This window comes from Eptesicus fuscus, chromosome 7 (assembly GCF_027574615.1).
Source record: "Eptesicus fuscus isolate TK198812 chromosome 7, DD_ASM_mEF_20220401, whole genome shotgun sequence".
NCBI lineage: Eukaryota > Metazoa > Chordata > Mammalia > Chiroptera > Vespertilionidae > Eptesicus > Eptesicus fuscus.
The window spans coordinates 96,491,613-96,511,671 of record NC_072479.1 but is presented as its reverse complement, the minus strand read 5'-3'; the positions used below and the strand labels follow the sequence as shown (position 1 = coordinate 96,511,671).

At 36.4% G+C, this 20,059-nt stretch overlaps 1 protein-coding gene across 1 annotated transcript in view; it reads right to left on the bottom strand.

Moving 5' to 3' along the window:
- Nucleotides 1-20,059, bottom strand: part of POLR3B (RNA polymerase III subunit B) — a 99,176-nt gene that overhangs the window by 58,307 nt on the left and 20,810 nt on the right. Inside the window, exons 10-12 of the mRNA XM_054719444.1 lie at nt 15,871-15,993; nt 11,004-11,123; nt 10,006-10,140 (exon numbers count right to left, since the gene is read on the bottom strand). Coding sequence (XP_054575419.1) covers nt 10,006-10,140; nt 11,004-11,123; nt 15,871-15,993 — 378 coding nt within the window. The remainder of the gene's footprint in view (nt 1-10,005; nt 10,141-11,003; nt 11,124-15,870; nt 15,994-20,059) is intronic.

Here is a 20,059-nt window from a genome sequence, read left to right as displayed (position 1 = left end):
GAACCACACCAGCTGGGTGGTGGTATAATTTTTTAAAGTTGTATCATATAGAGACACATTTTGAATTATTTACAGAATGTGATTTTATATCTGAGATATTGAAATGATTTGATATTCTAAAGATTCTACCAACAAACTACTGGAACTGATAAGTAAATTCAATAATGTAGCAGAATACAAAATAAATATCCAGAAATCAGTTGCATTTTTATACAACAATAATGAACTAACAGAAAGGGAAACTAAGAAAACAATCCCATTTACAATTGCATAGAAAACAAAAACACACCTAGAAATAAATTTAACCAAGGAAGTAAAAGACCTGTATTTAGAAAATTATGAGACACTGAAAAAAGAAATTGAAGAATATACAAATAAATGGAAGCACTTACCATGTTCATGGATAGGAAGAATATTGTTAAATTGTCCATACTACCCAAAACAATCTATAGATTCAACACAATTCTTATCGAAATACCAATGGTGTATTTCACAGAACTAGAACAAACAATCGAAGAATTTATATAAAACCACCAAAGATCCTGAATAACCACAGCAATCTTGAAGAAAGAAGAATAAAGTTGGAGGAATCATGCTACCTGATATCAAACTATACTACAAGACCACAGTAATCAAAAAAGCCTGGTACTGGCATAAAAACAGACATACAGATGAATGGAACAGAGAGCCCAGAAAAAAAACAACCAAGCTTAAAAGGCCAATTAATATTTGACAAAGGAGGTTAGGACATACAATAGGGTAAAGACAGTCTATTCAATAAATGGTGGTGGGAAAATTTAACAGATAATGTACAAAAAATAAAACTGGACCACCTTCTTATACCATATACAAGAATAAACTCAAAACGGATTAAAGACTTAAATGTTAAACTCAATACCATAAAAATCTTAGAAGAAAACATAGGCAGTAAAATCTCAAACATTTCTCTTAGTAACATTTTTTCTGAAATATCTTCTTGAGCAAGGGAAAAAAAAGAAAAAATAAACATATGGGACTACATCAATCTAATAAGTTTTTACACAGCAAAGGAAGCCATCAACAAAATGAAAAGACAACCAACTGATTGGGAAAACATTGATATATGTGATAAGGGGTTAATATCTAAAATTTAAAAAGAACTCATACAACTCAACACCAAAAAGCCAAACAATCAATTGAAAAATGAGCAGAGGACCTGAATAGACACTTTTCCAAAGAGGACATACAGATGGCTAATAGACACGAAAAGATGCTCAATATCACTAATCATCAGAGAAATACGAATTAAATCCACAATGAGATATCACCTCACACCTGTCAGAGTGGCTATCATCAATAAATTAACAAAGTCCAGCCACGGTGATTCAGTGACTGAGTATTCACCTACGAACAAGGTCACAGTTCGATTACAGTTCAGGGCACATGTCTGGGTTGCAGGCTCAATCCCTAGTAGGGGGCATGGAGGAGGCAGCCGATCAATGATTCTCTTTCATCATTCATGTTTCTCTCTCTCCCTTCCTCTCTGAATCAATTTTTAAAAATGTATTAAAAAATAAAGTAAATAAATAAATCAACAAAGAATATTCAAGAGGATGTGTAGAAAAGAGAACCCTCATGCACTGTTGGTGGAAATGCAGTTTGGGGCAGCCACCATGGAAAATAGTATAGAGGTTCCTCAAAAAATTAAAAGTGGAACAGCCTCATGTCCCAGTGATTCCACGTCTGGGTATATGTCCAAAAAAACCCAAAACACTAATTCAAAAGAATATATGTAGCCTATGTTCACTGCAGTGTTATTTACAACAGCCAAGCTATGGAAGCAACCCAAGAGTCCATTAGTAGGCAAGTGGATAAAAAAGCTGTAGTACATGTATACAATGGAATATTACTCGATCATTCAAAGAACAAAATCTTAACAATTTGCAGCAGCATGGATGGACCTAGAGGGTATTATGCTAAGTGAAAGAAGTCAGTCAGAGAAAGATATGATTTTACCTACATGTGGAATCTAAAGAACAATATAAAAGAACAAACAAAACAAAAAATTGACTTCTATTGATAACTGAAGTTGCATGATGGATATATGTGAACAAATTTTATTTGCTAATTATATTTTTAATATTTAATATTAAATTTCAATATTTAATATTATTTTAATAGCTAATTCTATTTTTACATATATTTTAAATTTTGTACATGTTTAAAGATTTTTAATGAAAACTAATTCAGAAACTGACTTATTGATAAAGAGAGCAGACTGATGGTTACCAGAGGGAAGGAGGGGTTTGAGGGGTTGGATGAAATAGAAGGAATTGAGTTCCGATTGGTAGTTACAATACAGTCATGGGGATGTAAAGTACAGAATATGAAATATAGTCAATAATATTGTTATAACTATGTATGGTACCAGCTGGGTACTGGGAATATTAGGGTGAACACTTTGTAAAGTATATGATTATCAAACCACTATGCTCCACACCTGAAACTAATACAAAATAATATTGAATGTAAACTATAATTTAAAAAATTAGATAAATTTTAATAAAAGAAAAGAACTGATTTGATAATCAGATTTGTTTAAACAACCCAATTTGTGGACTAGAAGGAGTGGCATAGAGTTAAGGAGGACATAGATAAAACAAAATTGACTTCTATTGATAACTGAAGTTGCATGATGGATATATGAGTAAATTTTATTTAATTCTATTTTTAACATTTAATATTAAATTTCAACATTTAATATTATTTTAATAGCTAATTCTATTTTTACATATATTTTAAATTTTGTACATGTTTAAAGATTTTTAATGAAAACTAATTCTAAACTTTACATGGAAAGCCAAGAGCCTAAAATAGCCAAGACACTCCTGAAAAAGGTGAGGGCCTGATGACTGCATAGACAAATTGACCAATGGGTACAACCAAGAGTCCAGAAACAAATCCACACATATATTAAAACTTGTTATATGATAGAGGTGGCACTTCAGATCATTGAGGAAATAAAATGAAATAAAGACTATATAATAAATGGTACTTGAACTCGCAATTCATTTGAAAAACAAATGAAATTGGATGGCTTACTTCATTCCATACACAAAAATCCATTCCAGATTACTAAAGAACAAATACCAAAGGCATAGATTTAAAATATAAAAAGACAGTATTTAAAAATATATAGGCTTGACAAAACTGACTACAATTAAAATTATAAACTTTTAGACATCAAAGATCCCACAAAGTTTTGTTGTTGTTTTAAAGAAAAAGAATCCAGACTGAGAAAAGATATCAGCAACACATATAACTGACCAAAGAAAAACAAAGTAGGAACTCAAATACACAAAAAAATCTTGAAATCAATAAGGAAAATGCAACAACTCAAATGGTATTTCAAAGAAGAAAAACAAGAATGGTCAATAACCACATGTAAAAGAGGCTCAACCTCATTAGTAATGAAGAAAATGCAAATTAAGATCACAAGGAGATGCCACTTTACACCCATTAGATAATCTAGACAAAAATTTAAAAGTTTGATACTAAGTCATAGGATGAAGATTATCAGCAACTCAGGTACAATGCAATGAACAAATATTTGGAAAACTAGTTTGACATTCTCCACTCAAGTTGAAGATTTAACTTGACTCCAATGACTAGGCAATCTTATTTGTGGAAATTCTTGCTTATGGATGCCAGAAAATGTTAATAAGAATGTCAATATTTTTAAAAAGGAAAATATACACTAATTATTTACATAAAGAGGAATTCTGAAATTCAGTGAAATCTTGAAAGCTTAAGGTTTTCTAAATTCCATACTATGTTCTTAAATGTTTATTACCCTTTGGTAGTTTTTTTGACTCATAATGAAAAATTCAAAGCCAATGAATCTTCTTTAGTCATTACTGAAGAAAGAATTTCCCAAGTAGAATGTGACATTATGCTTTTCCCCCTTAAGTTAGACACAGCTTCCACTTTTCTATTAGAACCGACTTTGCAGATAGGAAAGCCAAGATTCTGGACTTGAATTTATCCTGTCAGAACAGTTCTAAATAGAAAATTTCCTCCTCTAAAGAGCTTAATCCTTTCTTCCACTCAGATCCAGCAGTTTCACTCCTGGAAAGAAAGCCTATGAGAATGGAAGCAGGTGCAGAGGGGTGAAGGGAGGAAGAAACCCATTTCAGCAACTTCCTGTGGAAACTTGCAAAAAGAACTTGAATAAGCATTCTGAACAGAAGCAAATGGCCTTAGCCTACAACACAACAGCTCAGCTCTATTTTAATTAGTCTCTTACACTTAGACTTTTGTGTCTCAAATTATGACAAGGATTTTTTAAATCCCAGCTGAATGTGTTGTAGCCCCCTGATTCAAACACAAGGAAATGCTCCTGGTACTAAACAGGTAAAAAGTAAGAGCACACTCATCAGAACTACTGCCTAATTAATATATGTCTCCACCCCTGAATTTTCTTTCAATTTAAGAGAAATGTTCTCCAGTTCACAGTGTAGTGAGTTCTCCAGTTCACAAGGCCAAATCACACAATAAGCCACATTATTTAGGTCAAGAGTGAAATGATTAAAAGGGATGGAATGCTGGTGATAATATTCAATACCTTTCGTTGCTAGTATGAGGCCTTTCAGTTTGCTTAAGACAGGAGTACTAAAGAGCACATTATATTTAAGGAAAAAATGCTGACAGCTCATCAATTGATTTTCAATGAAAATCCTAAAAAAATTAATAAAGAAGTTAAGCTGCTGAAACACAGTTTCACCAATTAGCTTAATGTCAGAGAATTCTAATTAGGTGTCTTGAGAATGCTATTTAGTGTTTAAGCTTTCAGAGTGCCAAATTCTCCTTTTCACACAAACTGGTTGCAAAATTAAAGACATTAGGCAGCCTTAATTACATTATCAGAACAGCTGGGATTAGGCAATCTCTGAAGTCAAGACGGCATTCTTTTGTCACAGGGTGGAAATCCCTGGCTTTCCAGGGTGCCGGATTTTGGTGCCGTTCCATATCTCACCCATACAAAGCAAGCTGCATTAGAAACAAAAAAATTGCAGACAAAGAATAGAGTAATGCTCAGCAAATAATGAACACATTACGGAAAAAGAAAAGGTAGGTGAAAAGATTAAGCCTGAACTGGGTAGGTTTTGCTAACACCTCTACTGGCAGCTGGCCTGCCAGCCCTCAGGTGGCAGCAAGACTGAAGGAAAGCTCTGTGGACCCGTTTGGCCGGTGGATACAGCTCTGTTATCTAAAGCTAAAGCACATTTATCCTCCCTCATCCCATGGGGTGGGAAATTAGCAGCTATTGTTTTTACACATTTTAGCCAACACAATGCCTTCTATGTCTTTACATTGTTTAGAAAGTGATGTTTTCTTGCACATGGGAACCCCTCATTTTAATTTTAATTTTTTAAGCAACAGGACAGTTTCTCCTCTACCCTCTCCTGACTCCATTCCTTATTCCTCTAAACAACCAAGTTTTTTTTTAAAATGAACTCATTTAACCACATGATTTTTTTCCAATTAAAAAACTGTAAAAATTGGGACTGATGGTGGTGGGGATACCCATACCCCCGGACAGTCGTCACCTGAAGGTGGCCAAAACCCACCTGCTAGCATCAGCTATTAACCAAATAGAACCTCCCAAGTATTCAGACATTAATTTTTCCCCCAAACCTAAAATTGCTATAATTTTAGTTTTAAAAATTTTAGTTGTGGTAGTATCTGCTGGTTACCCTCCCAATTACCATCATCTGCCTTGCAGAATACTGCCATAGCCTCCTAACTGTTCCACTCCTGGCCTATTCATCTCTGAATCAGATCTCTCTAAACTGAAAATCAGGTTGCATCATTTCCCTGATTAAAACTCTCCAATGGTTTCCCACTGCATGTAAAATTAAATCCACCCCCTTCCATGACCTACAAGCTAGTTCTCCAATGTCATCTCTCACCACCTCCACACCCCATGCACTCCAGCCACAGTGATCCTCTCCCACTTTCTCCAGCACCAGAACTACCTGGGGATGGATACCCCTGCTTGGGTCTCTTGCTGGAATGCAGTTCCCAGGGTTGTGTGAGACTGGCTTCACCTCATTCAAGTCTTAGCTGGCATAGCTGAGGGTTCAGCTTAAAAATATAACTTTTTCAGAGATCTTTCCTGACCATCCTAACACCCTTTCCCCCACAACACCCACCCCACTCTAGCATTAGCAGTTTTTAGTCTTCTTTAAATACTTATAACTATCTAAAATTACCACATTTATTTACAGTTTACTTGTTCATTGTCTCTTCTACCAAAATGCATACTCTTGAGAGCAGGTGCCTCATAAAGTCTCAGGAGCCAATGTATCTCAGTGTAGAGTACTTTATCTGGAGATAGAGAGATGAATATAAATGGCTCCTGCCCTCAATAAGCTTACAGTCTATAGATGGAAAGAGCGTGCAGGTAAAGAATTATATAGTAATTCAGCATGCAAATAAAGACCTGAACAAAGTGCTGTGGGCATTTGGAAAACAGAGCAATTAACTACTCCTGGGGTTCACCGATGGCTTCAGGGAGGATGACTTAAAGAATGATGAATGGATAGGAGCTCCTCATTAGGGGGAGGGGGGGAAGGGAGATAAGGGAGGGGAGACTTGGGCAGAAGGCATAACTCAAAGGCACTGAATGATCAAAGAGCATCATGGTGTGTTTAAGGAGATGGAAGTGCTCACCTTGGCACAAAATCAGGCGTACAAAAAAGGTGTACAGGGGCAAGATCATCAAGGACCCCATTAGCCCTGCTGGAGTCTAAACTTAGTTCTACAGAGCAGACAGAACAAAGTTTATGAATTCCACACAGGGTTTTCAGGGAAAGGGCGAATAGGCAGAGAAACAAGCTCTTACATCCCACTTCAACCAGAGAAGCTCAACTTTTATCTATTTTAATGTTGGGATTCCAAGTAAGAGTACATGCTTTAAAAACCTTGAAATCCACATCTGAAGCTCAAGCCTGCTGAGGGATGCTCCTGGGAGAAGGACCTGTGCTTCACCTAATCTCACAATAAATGCACAGGAATGTGTAGGGGTTGCTTTCTTTCCACTAGGTCCATGGTCGGCAAACTGCGGCTCGCGAGCCACATGCAGCTCTTTGGCCCCTTGAGTGTGGCTCTTCCACAAAATACCACGGCCCGGGCGAGTCTATTTTGAAGAAGTGGCGTTAGAAGAAGTTTAAGTTTACAAAATTTGACTCTCAAAAGAAATTTCAATCGTTGTACTGTTGATATTTGGCTCTGTTGACTCATGAGTTTGCCGACCACTGCACTAGGTGAACAGGCAGGCACCAGGCCCAAGCCTCCAGGACAGACAGATAGGAAGAGCAGCTAAGAATCAGAGAAGGTACACAGAGAAGTCAAATGTACTAGTTCTATATTAACTCTTAAGATGAGCTAGGACATGTGAATACTTGTTTTATGAGTTTTAATACACAAACACACATACACATTATATATAATCTTGTATTCGTGAAATTTTTCAAAACTAAAAAGTACATACACAAAAGCAGGCATATGTCAATTTCTATAGCAACACATGCATTTCACTGATTAAATCTCCCCTTAAGTAAGAAGGATTGGCAGTAATGGCCAAGCAACATTCACAGATATACTGCTTTGAATATCTGTTTCCTATTAATGAGGACAAATTGTTTTAGCATATGATTTCTTCTAAAATTGCAAAGCCTGACTCCAAACTTGCCTCTGACAAAGGACTAAAAAATGAGGCCCATAAAAGTTAACATAAATTCACACATAGGCCTGAATGTCCACAAGCCAAGAGTTTCTAATAGTACAACTTTAAAGTGATAGTTAATAAAGGTATTTGTATATACATAAGATGTCTTTGAAAGGATAGAGTAAAGAAAGGGAAAAGGGACTGTCACTGGAGAGGGAAACTAGGGAACGGGGTCATGGGTCAGGTGGGAAGGGAGGTCAGAAGTAGAAGATTCATTTTCACTGTAAACTTTCTTATAATTGTCTGCAACCCATTTAATGGTAATATGTTATTTTAAAAAGCATTTTTACTGTATACTGTGATTTTTATTTTAATATCTGCTATTTGTTAATGCTTAATTTATTGTTCTATTTTTTAAATCATAACATTGTTTATTTAAAAACTAAAAATACTTGTTTGAATTGGTAAGACAAATAACCATGAGAATAGCAAAAAGAGCATCTTACATCCCAACTGCGATTAAAAGAACTAAATAAAATGTTTCAGCTGTTTGATGCAAGGAGACAGAACTCAGAGGTTTACAGCCAAGTTAACTGCCTTAAAACAAACAATAAGCAGAACACTCTTCAGAGGAATAAGACAGAATTTAGACACTCTACAACTCATCATCCATAATGTTCATTAGGATACAATCCAAGACTATTAGACTATGAAGAAACAAAAAATATGACCCATACTCAAGGGAAAAGCTAATCAAGAGACTGATCATAAGATGATGGCGACGTTGGAATTAGCAGACTAGGATTCTGAAGTAGCTTTAAAATTCAAGGATATAAATGAAAATATGATTGCAATGAATGAACAAAGAGGTCTCAGTAGAAAAACAGAAGCTATAAAAATACCCAAATGAAAATTTTAGTAGTGAAAAATAATAATTATCTAAACTGGACAATTATTTAACAGGATATTAGAGACGACATAAGAAATAAGTAAACCTGAAAGTACATCAATAGAAATTATCCAATCTGAAGAACAAAATTGAAAAGAAAATTAGCAGAGCCTCAATATCCAAGTGTCTAATAATATAATTTGAGTCAGAAGAAGAGAAACTAGTAAAAAAAAGATAGCTAAAGAAATGAACCCTAAAAATTTCTCAAATTTGCTGAAAGACATAAATTTACAGATTTAAGAACTTAGCGAACCCTACACAGTACATCCACATGAAGGCAATTCTTTAAAACCAAAGACAAATAGAAAATATCAAAAGTAGCCAAGTCTATATTCTGGCATATTCTAGCTCTTTGATTTAAAGGCAATTTCTGATTTAAGTGCTGAAACATGAAGGTGTTTTTATTTGTTTGTTTGTTTGTTTGTTTTTAAAATATGTTTTCATTGATTTCAGAGAGAGGTAGGGAGAGGGAGAGAGAAATAAAACATCAATGATAAGAAAGAATCATCAATCAGCTGCGTCCTGCACACACTATCGGGGATAGAGCCCTAAACCTAGGCATGTGTCCTGCCCGGGCATCAAACCGTGACCTCCTGGTTCATAGGTCAATGCTCAACCACTGAGCCACACCAGCTAGGCTGAAACATTAAGTTTTGAAGATTTTTAGATACTTACTATCCAGTTGAAAGGGGTACATGCTCTCAGAATAAGATATAATTTATCAGCTAAAACTTAAAATGAGATTAGAGACATTCTCACTAACCCACTTCTACTATGCCACCAAAAGTTAGGAGATTGTTTTCTTGTTTATTGTCCACCTCTCTCAATAACTAAGGACTACGAGAAAAGGAAACTTTGTCTTATTCCTTCTGTATTCCCAATTCCTAGGACTATGCCTGGCATATGGAAGCTGATCAATAATAAATGTTACTGCTCTGGCTGGTGTGACTCTGCAGGTTCGATCCCTGGTAGGGGCGTGTGCAGAGGGCAACTGATCGATTCTCTCTCTCTCTCTGCTCCCCTTTCCCCTCTCTAAAGTCAGTGAGCAGGTCCTCAAGTGAAGATTTAAATAAATAAATAAATAAATATTACTTAAAGTTATACTTCATTTCCTACATTACATTGAATGAGGGTAAACATCTCAACAAAAGATATAAGTAATATACTAGTAACATATTTAAAGAAGATAGTTTTCATAAAGAAATGCATAAGAGATAGAAAGTCATGTGAAATGTTTATATATGAACGTATATTCCATTCAACTATCTTTCTCCTATTTAAAATTAATACAAAATTAATTTTTATTAAAGAAAATAAGATTTCTGACATAAAGTAATTAAATTACCTGTCCTGCCAACTCCAATCGCTTGTTACCATAATAGTCTCTGTCATCAACTTTATTATCTCCTTGGGCCAGAATTACTCTTCTTACCATCACTGCAGTATAGATACATTTGGCTCGGAAATTGAATTCTTTCACCTGTAATCAGAAATTAGAGAAAAATTTTGAGACAATGTATATTATAATTTAAGATGCCTCAAGAAAAGAACCAATGCTATAATATTTAAATAAGGAAAAAACCAATTGTTATGATTCTTGCTATTCAAAGAAATTCAACTAGTCTATAAACTTCCTGAGCTGAGATGATGACTTTTCATGTTTGTACTCAGTACCTATTGTAGCTTTTCTTCAAAGATGACCACTATCAACTCCTTCCCTTTCTATAATGCTTCATGCCACTCTTTCATTAGGGGTAGAATCCATCATCTCCTTGTGTTGGCCTGTAAACTAGCAGTTTCTACCTCCTCTTAGAGTCCTGAAGTACCACATGAGAAGTCCAGGACACTCTGTTGGGGAAAAGGGGACTACTTGGAAAAGCTCTGAGGAGACAGAAATACGAGTGAAGACATTTTAGATGTCCAGCCCAATTGTTTTCAAATAACTCCAGCCTCAGCTGCTATCTGTCTGCAACTTTATGAGACCCACGATGAGAAAGCCCTTCTCCCACTGTTGAGCCCAGTCAAACCTCCATAGAACCATGAGAGATAGCAATAAGCAGTTATGTTGAGCCATTAAGTTTGGGAAATGTTTGTTATGCAACAATAGATAACAGGAATAGTACTAAAACATCATCTGGCACTCAATTATCTATTGGATTAATGAATCCCCCACAAATGTTCTATTCAATCTTCTCTAGTACAAACCCTGAAATCCTTATGAATAAATCTGGCTCAATCAGTAAGTTAAATCATAATTGGTTAAGTAATTGTACTGGTTTGTCTGGAAAGACAAAAATCTTAGGAAACTAGGTAAAGCCTTTTTCTACATGCACAGGTACTCACTGGTACATGAGTCAGGATGGTAGAAGCCAGGAGTTCTCTTGCTTCTTCTATTTTGGTCTTCTTTGGTCCACCTCCCCACATCCTTTGCCTTCTTACTTTGTTCCCTATATATTTTAATGCCTATAAAAAAAACCAGAATATAGTATAATAATGTTTAATGTATCATCGAAGACAATTTACGAAGCACCTAGCCATATGTAACACTATAAGCAAAAAGACAAGGGTCCTGGTTATAGAAAAAGTGCCCGGCTGGCGTGGCTCAGTGGCTGAGCATCGACTTATGAACCAGGAGGTCACGGTTTGATTCCCGGTCAGGGTCAGGGCACATGCCTGGGTTGAGGGCTCAATCCCTAGTGGGGGGGGGTGTGCAGGAGGCAGCCGATCAATGATTCTCTCTCATCAATGATGTTTTTCAAGTGAACAAAAAAAAAAACCTCTTGATAATTAGATTTTATCAAAATTAAAGACTGCTCATCAAAAGACAGTTAAAATAATAGGGAAACAATGGACTGGGAGAAAATATTTGCAACACATAAAACTGACAAGGATTTATATCCAGGATATTTTTTTAAAGGACTCAAATTCAATATAAAAGAACAACTCAGTAAGGAAAATGAGCAAAAGATTTGGACAGACACTTCACAAAGTAAATAACACATGAAAAGTGTTCAATGTCATTAGTCATCTGGGAAACACGTATTAAAATCACAATGAGATACCACCAAAATGGCTAAAATTAAAAGACTGACAACACCAAATGTTGATGATGATGTGAAGCAATCAGAACTCCCGTACACTGCTGGTGGGACTGCAAAATGGTACCGTCACTTTGGAAAAAGATTTGGTAGTTCCAATTTTATAAAAGTTATATACACAACTTCTTTGATTCAGCAATGCTATTCCTAGGTATTTATCCAAGAAAAATACTAACCTGTCCAGGCAAATACTTGCACAGGAATGCTTATAGCAGCGTTATTCATAATAGCCAAAGAGTGAAACAAACCAAATGTCCGTTAACAGGAGAAGACAAACTGTGGTATATTCATACAATGGAATACTACTCAGCAATAAAAAGACATAAACCACATGAATAAATTACATAAAAAGGAACAACTTGGATGAATATCAAACAGTATGCTCAGCCAAAAGAAGCTGGACACAAAAAAAGTATATATTGCATAATTCCATATATATAAAGTTCTAGAACAGGCAAAACTAACCTCTGGTGAAAAAAATTAAAACAGTGGCGGGGGGGGCGGGGGAGAAAACTGACTAGGAATGGGCATGAGGGAACTTTCTGAGGTAATGGCAATATTTTATATCTTACAAAAATTATATGATTAGAACTGGTACATTTTAGTATATATGAAGTTTTCTTAAAAATGAAATATTAAAAGCTAATCAAGTAATGAGAGAGGAGCGTAAGTGGAGATTTAGATGAAACAAGAATGGCAAAATGTTTATAATTATTGAAGCTGGATGACAGGTACATGAGGGCTCATAATACTATTCTGTATATTCTGTGTATGTTAAAATGTTTTAATAAAAAGCTTTTAAAGAAGAGGATCACATGGTTCTTACTACTTTGTAACAACAATGAATGCATTTTTCTTTTTTACACTGGCTTTCAGTTAGTAAGAAGAAAAAGTTGGGATTCCTGATTCTTTATCCTAAAAGTCCTATCCCCAATTACCTGCCTGAGAAATTTCTTTTCCATGCTTCAAAACCTAGATGAGGTATCACTTCCTCTTTGAAGCCTTTCGTAACCCCACTCCTTTTTCTCTATTTTAATTTCTTACATATGAAAAATTAAATATTTTCATTAGCATTCAGATAACACTATATTTTAACTGTCTGTTTACATGTATGTCTCTCACCTACTAAATGTGGTGTCATCTTTTTCTTTGATTCCTAATGACAAGTACAGTGCCTGGAACTCCTCTGTGGTAAGATTTGGGCATCAAACCTAGGATCTTCCCTATTAAAAGGCCATTAGAACATAAGATAAACTAAGACCCTGTAAATACTTGTGGCAATAACCTAGCAGTAAGTAGTAACTAAGTAACTGATTAACTCAGCAGTAAGGGCGGGTGGGGGTGAGGGTGGTCCAGGAACAGATAGGCAGTTGGGTTTTCCCTAAACTGAACTGTCTTCATTAAATTTTGCTCTTCCAGTTCCCTTGGGGAAAAGGCTAAAGACTCTTCACTTTTTGAGGAAGAAACAAAGAACACCGGGACACCTGGTACTACTTCTAATGTAGCAGAAAGTCACCTTTTCTCTAGAATATCCAATAACGTTACCAGGGTTTCATAGTGTGAAGGTAAGAGCCCGGTCTGTTTACAAATAGGCCAAGATGCATCAAATCTTCCCCAAAAGGGAATAAATCATTTCTTCTCTATACACCAGATCCCTTGGCAAGAATGATGTAAAATGTACATAACCAATATAGAGCAAAAAGGCTTTGTGAGCAGAAGAAAAAGGAGGCGAGACTAAAAGGGAGGCATTAAAAACAAAACACTGGTTTTAAACAATCCACTAAAATGCCATGTCGTCAAAAATTCTATTACATAAATAAAGTGTACTTGCTAGATTTTCATTTAGAATAACATAAGATATTCATGTTGCCCTAACTCCTAATATATGTTTGACTTAAGCATTTTGGATTACTTGCATCTCTACAACATTTTTTAAAAAATATATTTTATTTATTTTTTTAGAGAGGGAGAGGGAGAGAGAGTTAGAAACATTGATGAGAGAGAAACATCAATCAGCTGCCTCCTGCACACCCCCCACTGGGGATGTGCCCGCAACCAAGGTACATGCCCTTGACCGGAATCAAACCTGGGACCCTTGAGTCCACAGGCCGACGCTCTATCCACTGAGCCAAACCAGTCAGGGCTCTACAACCTTTTATTAGTAGCAAATAATTAAGCTATGTCTTAATCCAGCATAGAGTACAAGCCATCTCAAATTTAAACTTCCTGCTTGTTTTTCTCATGTTAGAAACATTTGTGTTTTTTGTTGACTAACTATATATTCCTTTCATCTTTTTATTCCTTTTTATTGAATTTATTGGGGAGAAATTGGTTAATAAAATTACATAGGTTTCAGTATACAAGTCTATAATACACCATCTGTAACTTCTCTGATTCAGTTAAGAAGAACATAAGATAAACTAAGACCCTGTAAATACTTGTGGCAATAACCTAGCAGTAAGTAGTAACTAAGTAACTGATTAACTCAGCAGTGTGGGCGGGTGGGGGATGAGGGTGGTCCAGAAACAGATAGGCAGTTGGGTTTTCCCTAAACTGAACTGTCTTCATTAAATTTTCCTCTTCCAGTTCCAAATTTTCTGTCAATACCTATTTATGAGAAATAGATGAGTAATTTTCCAATGCACTGTTAGCCCCTGCTCAAAACAGCTTTATGATGCTCGGGTTATGTGACCACCAATGATGATGTGTGTAATAAAATGAATAATAGATCTCATTGAATCCACTGGGGTATCATTAAGGCAAAATGTTCTTCCTGAGCATTACACAGCTTTAAAGGATAAAGTATATCTCCTCACACTGAACCTGTACCTGCGTATTTCTTAACATTTTCCTCTTCATGTTCTAGGAACCCTTGGATAATATAATTTCAGTTTGCTACAAAGACTCATGTTCACTAAATACTTCATTTTCAGTAAAGACCCAAAATAGAATCTCCTAAGTCCCAACCTCTTTTCCTGCCCAATAACTAGAGTCAACTATTAGTTAACTGCAGAAAACGAGGAAGGTGGTGATGAGAACAATCCCTACTGATTTGTGCTTTGAAATTACATGTACTTACATATGGCAGTAACCTTCTAAATGTTAGACTCAGTCTTTGAAAATATCAAGGTGAGTTTGATTTTTCAGAGCACACACTAACCGATATAAGTGGGAAAATGCTATCTCTACAAGCATCCTAGGTGACAAGAAAAAAGCAGCCTAGAATCTATCCCTTGATATAAGTAACCCACACAATAGACAACTTACCTATGGATCAATAAAAAACTGGGGTATCATTAGGGCAAATTGCTCTTCCAGGGCATTGCACAGCTCTAAAAGACAGAGTGTATCTCCTCCAACTGCACCAGTTCCTGAGTATTAACTCACTTTGTGTTAACTCACTGATATGTGCCTCTACAGTAGGGAATTCCCACCTTGCTGGATGGCTCCCAGGGATGTCACCATTGATTTCCACTTAGCAAAGCACTTTACAAATGTTGGACTAAGAATTCTAAGTATGGCTGTTATATATATATCTATATATATCCCTATCGTCATCTTTGTGTCTTGTCCTAAAATCCCCAGGTTCCAACTAGGAGTGCCTCAGCAGGTCAGTGAAGGCTTTGTAGTGGTAAAGGGGTCTCTAATCTGGTCTTGTCCTGCTAACACTGGGAATTCAGGAAAAGGGATAGAAATCACATTACAAGTAGATGTGAAAAGCAATTAGAAGTAGGGAGTACAAATGGATAAGAAAGAGAAATGCAAAAAAAAAAAAAGCCTTCTACACTAGAGTTGCTGTAGTTTTATAAAAGATACAACTCAGGCAAATAGGGAAAAAAGAGCGTACTTCCTATCACATCAGAACAAACGCCTCCTGGCCACATATCACCCCTTCTAAGTTAGGCACCATAGGCTGATGATTTGTCTAGGCCCACTTCTTCCTCCAATCCCTAAATACATGAGTCAGAGATGCTTCTCTACTACTCCTTCCATCTCCCCAACACCCCTCCCATACCTACGCCCCCAAAGTCACTGCATCTCATGCTTTATCAATGAGCCGCATTAAATCTCCAATTCCCTTTCATAGTAAAGGACAACATGAAAAGACACACCTGCATCTGTGTGAAAATCTGAGCTTTCTGGCATTCTTCCAAACTGGGCCCAAATGCAGCCATCACGTGCTCCTCTGTTCCAATCATCTGCACAATTTCTTGGTCACTCTCAACACCCATGGCCTAGGAAGGAAAGAAAGGAGAGAAAGAGTGTTGGCTTTGTGTTAACTCACTGACATTTGCTTATGCTAATTTGGCATTGTTTGTGGGTATTACTTCTAAGCAAAAGCGAGCTATTTCCTCAGAAATGGTGCCATCTGGCATTGGCAGCCAAAGCCCAAGCTGCAGAAGAACCTGAAACAGAAATTTTGATTAGGAAGAGGAAAACAAACATTCTCAAGCACTTTTTGCATGTGTGCTATCTTCTAAAATTTATAAATATTCTATGAGTTTCATCATGAAAAAAGGAGGCGAAGAGATACTGTGGAGACACTGGTCACAATTACAAAGGCAAACTGAAAAAAAAGAAAAATTAAAAACAAACAAAATACAGCCAAAGAGCAAATCAGAAAATGTGCAATGCTGAAAATAAACAGAACCCCAATTAGCTTTGTCAAGAGAATGATATTTCTGAAAAGTGTCAAAATTCACATTCAGGCTAAAAGCATTTTTCCTAAGGGATGTTTTACCTCACTCTTCTAGATACGAAGCTATATTTTATGCAGGTTTTAAAAGCGATCATTTAAAAACTAAGAACACACTTAACAGGTTTAAGAAACCCACTTATCTTAAGTGTTTCAAGGTGGCAGCGACAATGTAGGTCTTTGTAGATTCCATATGGTGAGAAGGCTCACTCCTTCACACACTTGCCTGGAATTCTGCCATATCAAGAAATACAGCATAATTGCACTAACCTTCCCTTTGTCAGAAAAATGATCTGCTTCTTAGAAGTTAGGGGGAAAGTTATGTTTGCATTAAAATTCTTCTTTAGCTATGTAGTGAAACAGAACCAGAGGTAATTGTCTCGTTAGGCTTTGATCCTGTTTCTCAGTTCTTCCTGAGAGAGAGAGGTTAAGTTGAATCCCAAGTTCCAATGCAGACCTTCAAGAACATTACCCTGAGTACAATGGAAAGGGCACCTCCCTGAGGTGTCCATCCTAACGTAATGTCAACAAACCTTATAACCACTGCTGTCATGTCACCTCTTTTACCTGTTTTCTCATTTCTGTAACAAGAGGGCACAACTAGGGCCCATTCAGCTCAAAATTCTACAATTCTACAATTGAATGTTAGTCTGTAGTCTGTAAATCTGACGTGGATACTTCAGAATCAGAGGTAATCTTACTGAAAGTTTTGAAGTTTTTGCGGGGAGCTAAATATATGCTTATGTCCCTTTCAGGCCAACTGTAGTGGTTTAAAAAAAATTCACCAATTCTTTGACGCTCTCTTCAAAAGGTGAGGACTAATTCTCCTGTCCCCGAGTGTATGCCAAGCTTAATGACTCACCTCTACAGAAGAAAAGAGGAAGTGACAATATGTGACTTTGGAGCCTTGGTCATAAAGGCACTGTAGCTTCCTGCTTCTGCCTCTCAGAGTGCTCCTCTGGGGGAAACCAGCAGTCATGTCATAAAGACACTCAGCAATCTATGCAAAGGTCTGGTGCTGATGCCAACTGCCATGTGGGTGAGCCATCACAGAAGGGGACCCACCAGCTCTAACTCAGCCTTCAGATAAATGTAGCCTTGGCTGATAATATCTTGACTCATGAAAGACTCCGAGCCAGAACCACCCAGCCAAGCAACTCCCAAATCCCCGACCAACAGAAACTGTGCTGTAATTTGTTACCTAGGACAGATAAACTAATAGACCAAATTTTGGAATTAAATTCACATTTAAACTTAAAAACATCTTTTAAGTGTATAACTTGTTCAAAATGTTTTTGTTTAGTGAACAAACAAAGAAGTTCTCAGGATACAAATCTCTTTTTTGTACTATAAGCTTTGCATACTTTTATCTCTAATTTGCATTTATTAAAATGGACACTAGACATTCATTAAAACACTTAGCCTTTCACAGATTAAAGAAGTGTAATCCTAAAAAAATTATCACTCCTAATTTTATTTATTTTTTGTATCCATTGCAAATTTATTATGCATTGGAAGCTTAACTTAAAAACAAACAGCATAGTAAAAAGATGTCATTTCTGTTCATAGCAGAACAAGTTTCAAAATATATTTTCTTTTAATTTATTCAGTCAGGCCCAGCCAGCATGGATCAGTGGTTGAGCATGGACCCATGAACCAGGAGGTCATGGTTTGATTCCCAGTCAGGGCACATGTCCAGGTTGTGGGCTCAATCCCCAGTAGGGGGCATGCAGGAGGCAGCCAATAGATGATTCTCTCTCATCATGGATGTTTCTATCTCTCTCTCCCTCTCCCTTCTTCTCTGAAATCAATAAAAATATTTTTAAATGTATTCAGTCAGTACATACGTAATTCTTTATGAAAGTTGTGTATATAATGACTGAGCCAAGACAGCAGCAGCTGGGCTCTCTTCCTTTGAGGAGCCTGGGAGTCATTGCACTGAGCTATAAACTCGGCAGAAAGGAAGATTCTGCAGAAGCGGTCTCTCTGGAGGGGAGATGCTAGTGGCATCATATATGGCCAAGTTTGGTAAGTAACCTTTTGCCTCCCTTCTCTTCCTCCTTCTTTTCTTCCATCTTTCTTTTTTTCTCTCTAAAATCTCTAGATGTGACTAATGCACATCACTTCTCAGAGGAAAGTCCAAACACTAAAAGGGATCTATAAAGCACAGATACAAATGAAGCCTGCAAAATGAGACTAGAAAATGGTCTCACTAAGACAAATCGAGTCCTAGAGCTGAAATGGAAGTAGCTTTCTGGATCAACCCCCTTTCTTGGAGTACATTAATATCTAAAATATCTGAACTAAAGTTACCCAGATTATATTAATAATTAGTTCAGTAATCTCCAAGTGAAAAAGACTATATACTTGATTGCCTATTTTGGTGTTTAATAATAAAAACCCATTCTCATTTAACATATGAATTGCCACTTCAAGTTGCTCTGATGATGAATCTAAGGAGTAATTTTATAATTGCATAAAATTCTCAAGTGGACTAATATGGATCTAAATATTTCTAAGCTCTCCAAGTATGTCTTAGTTATGAATCAAAGATATGCCAAACACATGCTAAATACTAGTAACAACATATGTGCAGAAAGAATGATCAGTGGCAAAGCTTTTCTCTAAAAGAACCAAACTCTTCCTGTATCTGAAATACAGGGTGATAACTCAGTCAGTATCATCAAAAGTGCTCCAGTTCCAAACTCACTTTATGACTACTTAGCCTTCAGAAGTCACAGCTACAAATAAATGGCATATTGCTATGGAAACGACAGCAAAATGGCCAACCTTTGCTTTACAGACATAATTTAGACATCCGAAAACTAGCTTTACATGGAGCTCTTTGTACTCTAGCTAAAATCATTTCACCTAATTTAAGTCAAAAGTGAATGCTATACAATAACCTTATGAAAAAACAGGAGAGTCTAGCAATTAGAAATAAGAACAAAAATAAGGAGACATGTTCTTTAAAAAGTGGCAAAGTCTTATCCTTAGATATCTACTGAGTGTGACTAAAAGTGTGACTTTTAAGAGATAAAAAGAATACTAATGAACAGAAGAGAATGAGATGCAGGCCGAATGGTGATATGCTGAAATATATAATGTGAAGGAGGAAAAGGGGATAACTTCTCAAAACATCTAGTATTCAGAAATCTCTAATTTTTCTTCACAGTAGACAGAAGTCAACTTAATATTACCAAAAGCAGTCCTGGCAGAAAATAAAAGAACTGTGATGGCCCTCTTTAATTGTGTGATTTTTTCCTCTTTAAAGATCAAAAATTTCAATATAAGTTGGCTTCCAAGAAACAATGCCCAGCACCCCCTGAAATACGATCTTTTCCACAAAAACTTTCAGACTGCAGATCCCATCATAACACAACTGCTGAATACTTGAGAATACAAAATGCAAAGTGGGGAAGATTCATGGGCAGGAAAACCTGTGTAGTGATTCTAGTCCATAAATAAGACTGGTCTAGGTCTTAAAGCTTTATCCATCATATTCAGACTCAGCATGGACTCTAAAACCCTGCTGTTCCTTGTCACTTTTAGCCAATTGTTGGTTACAATCAACAACCATCAAGTCCTAATGACTGTCAAGGTCT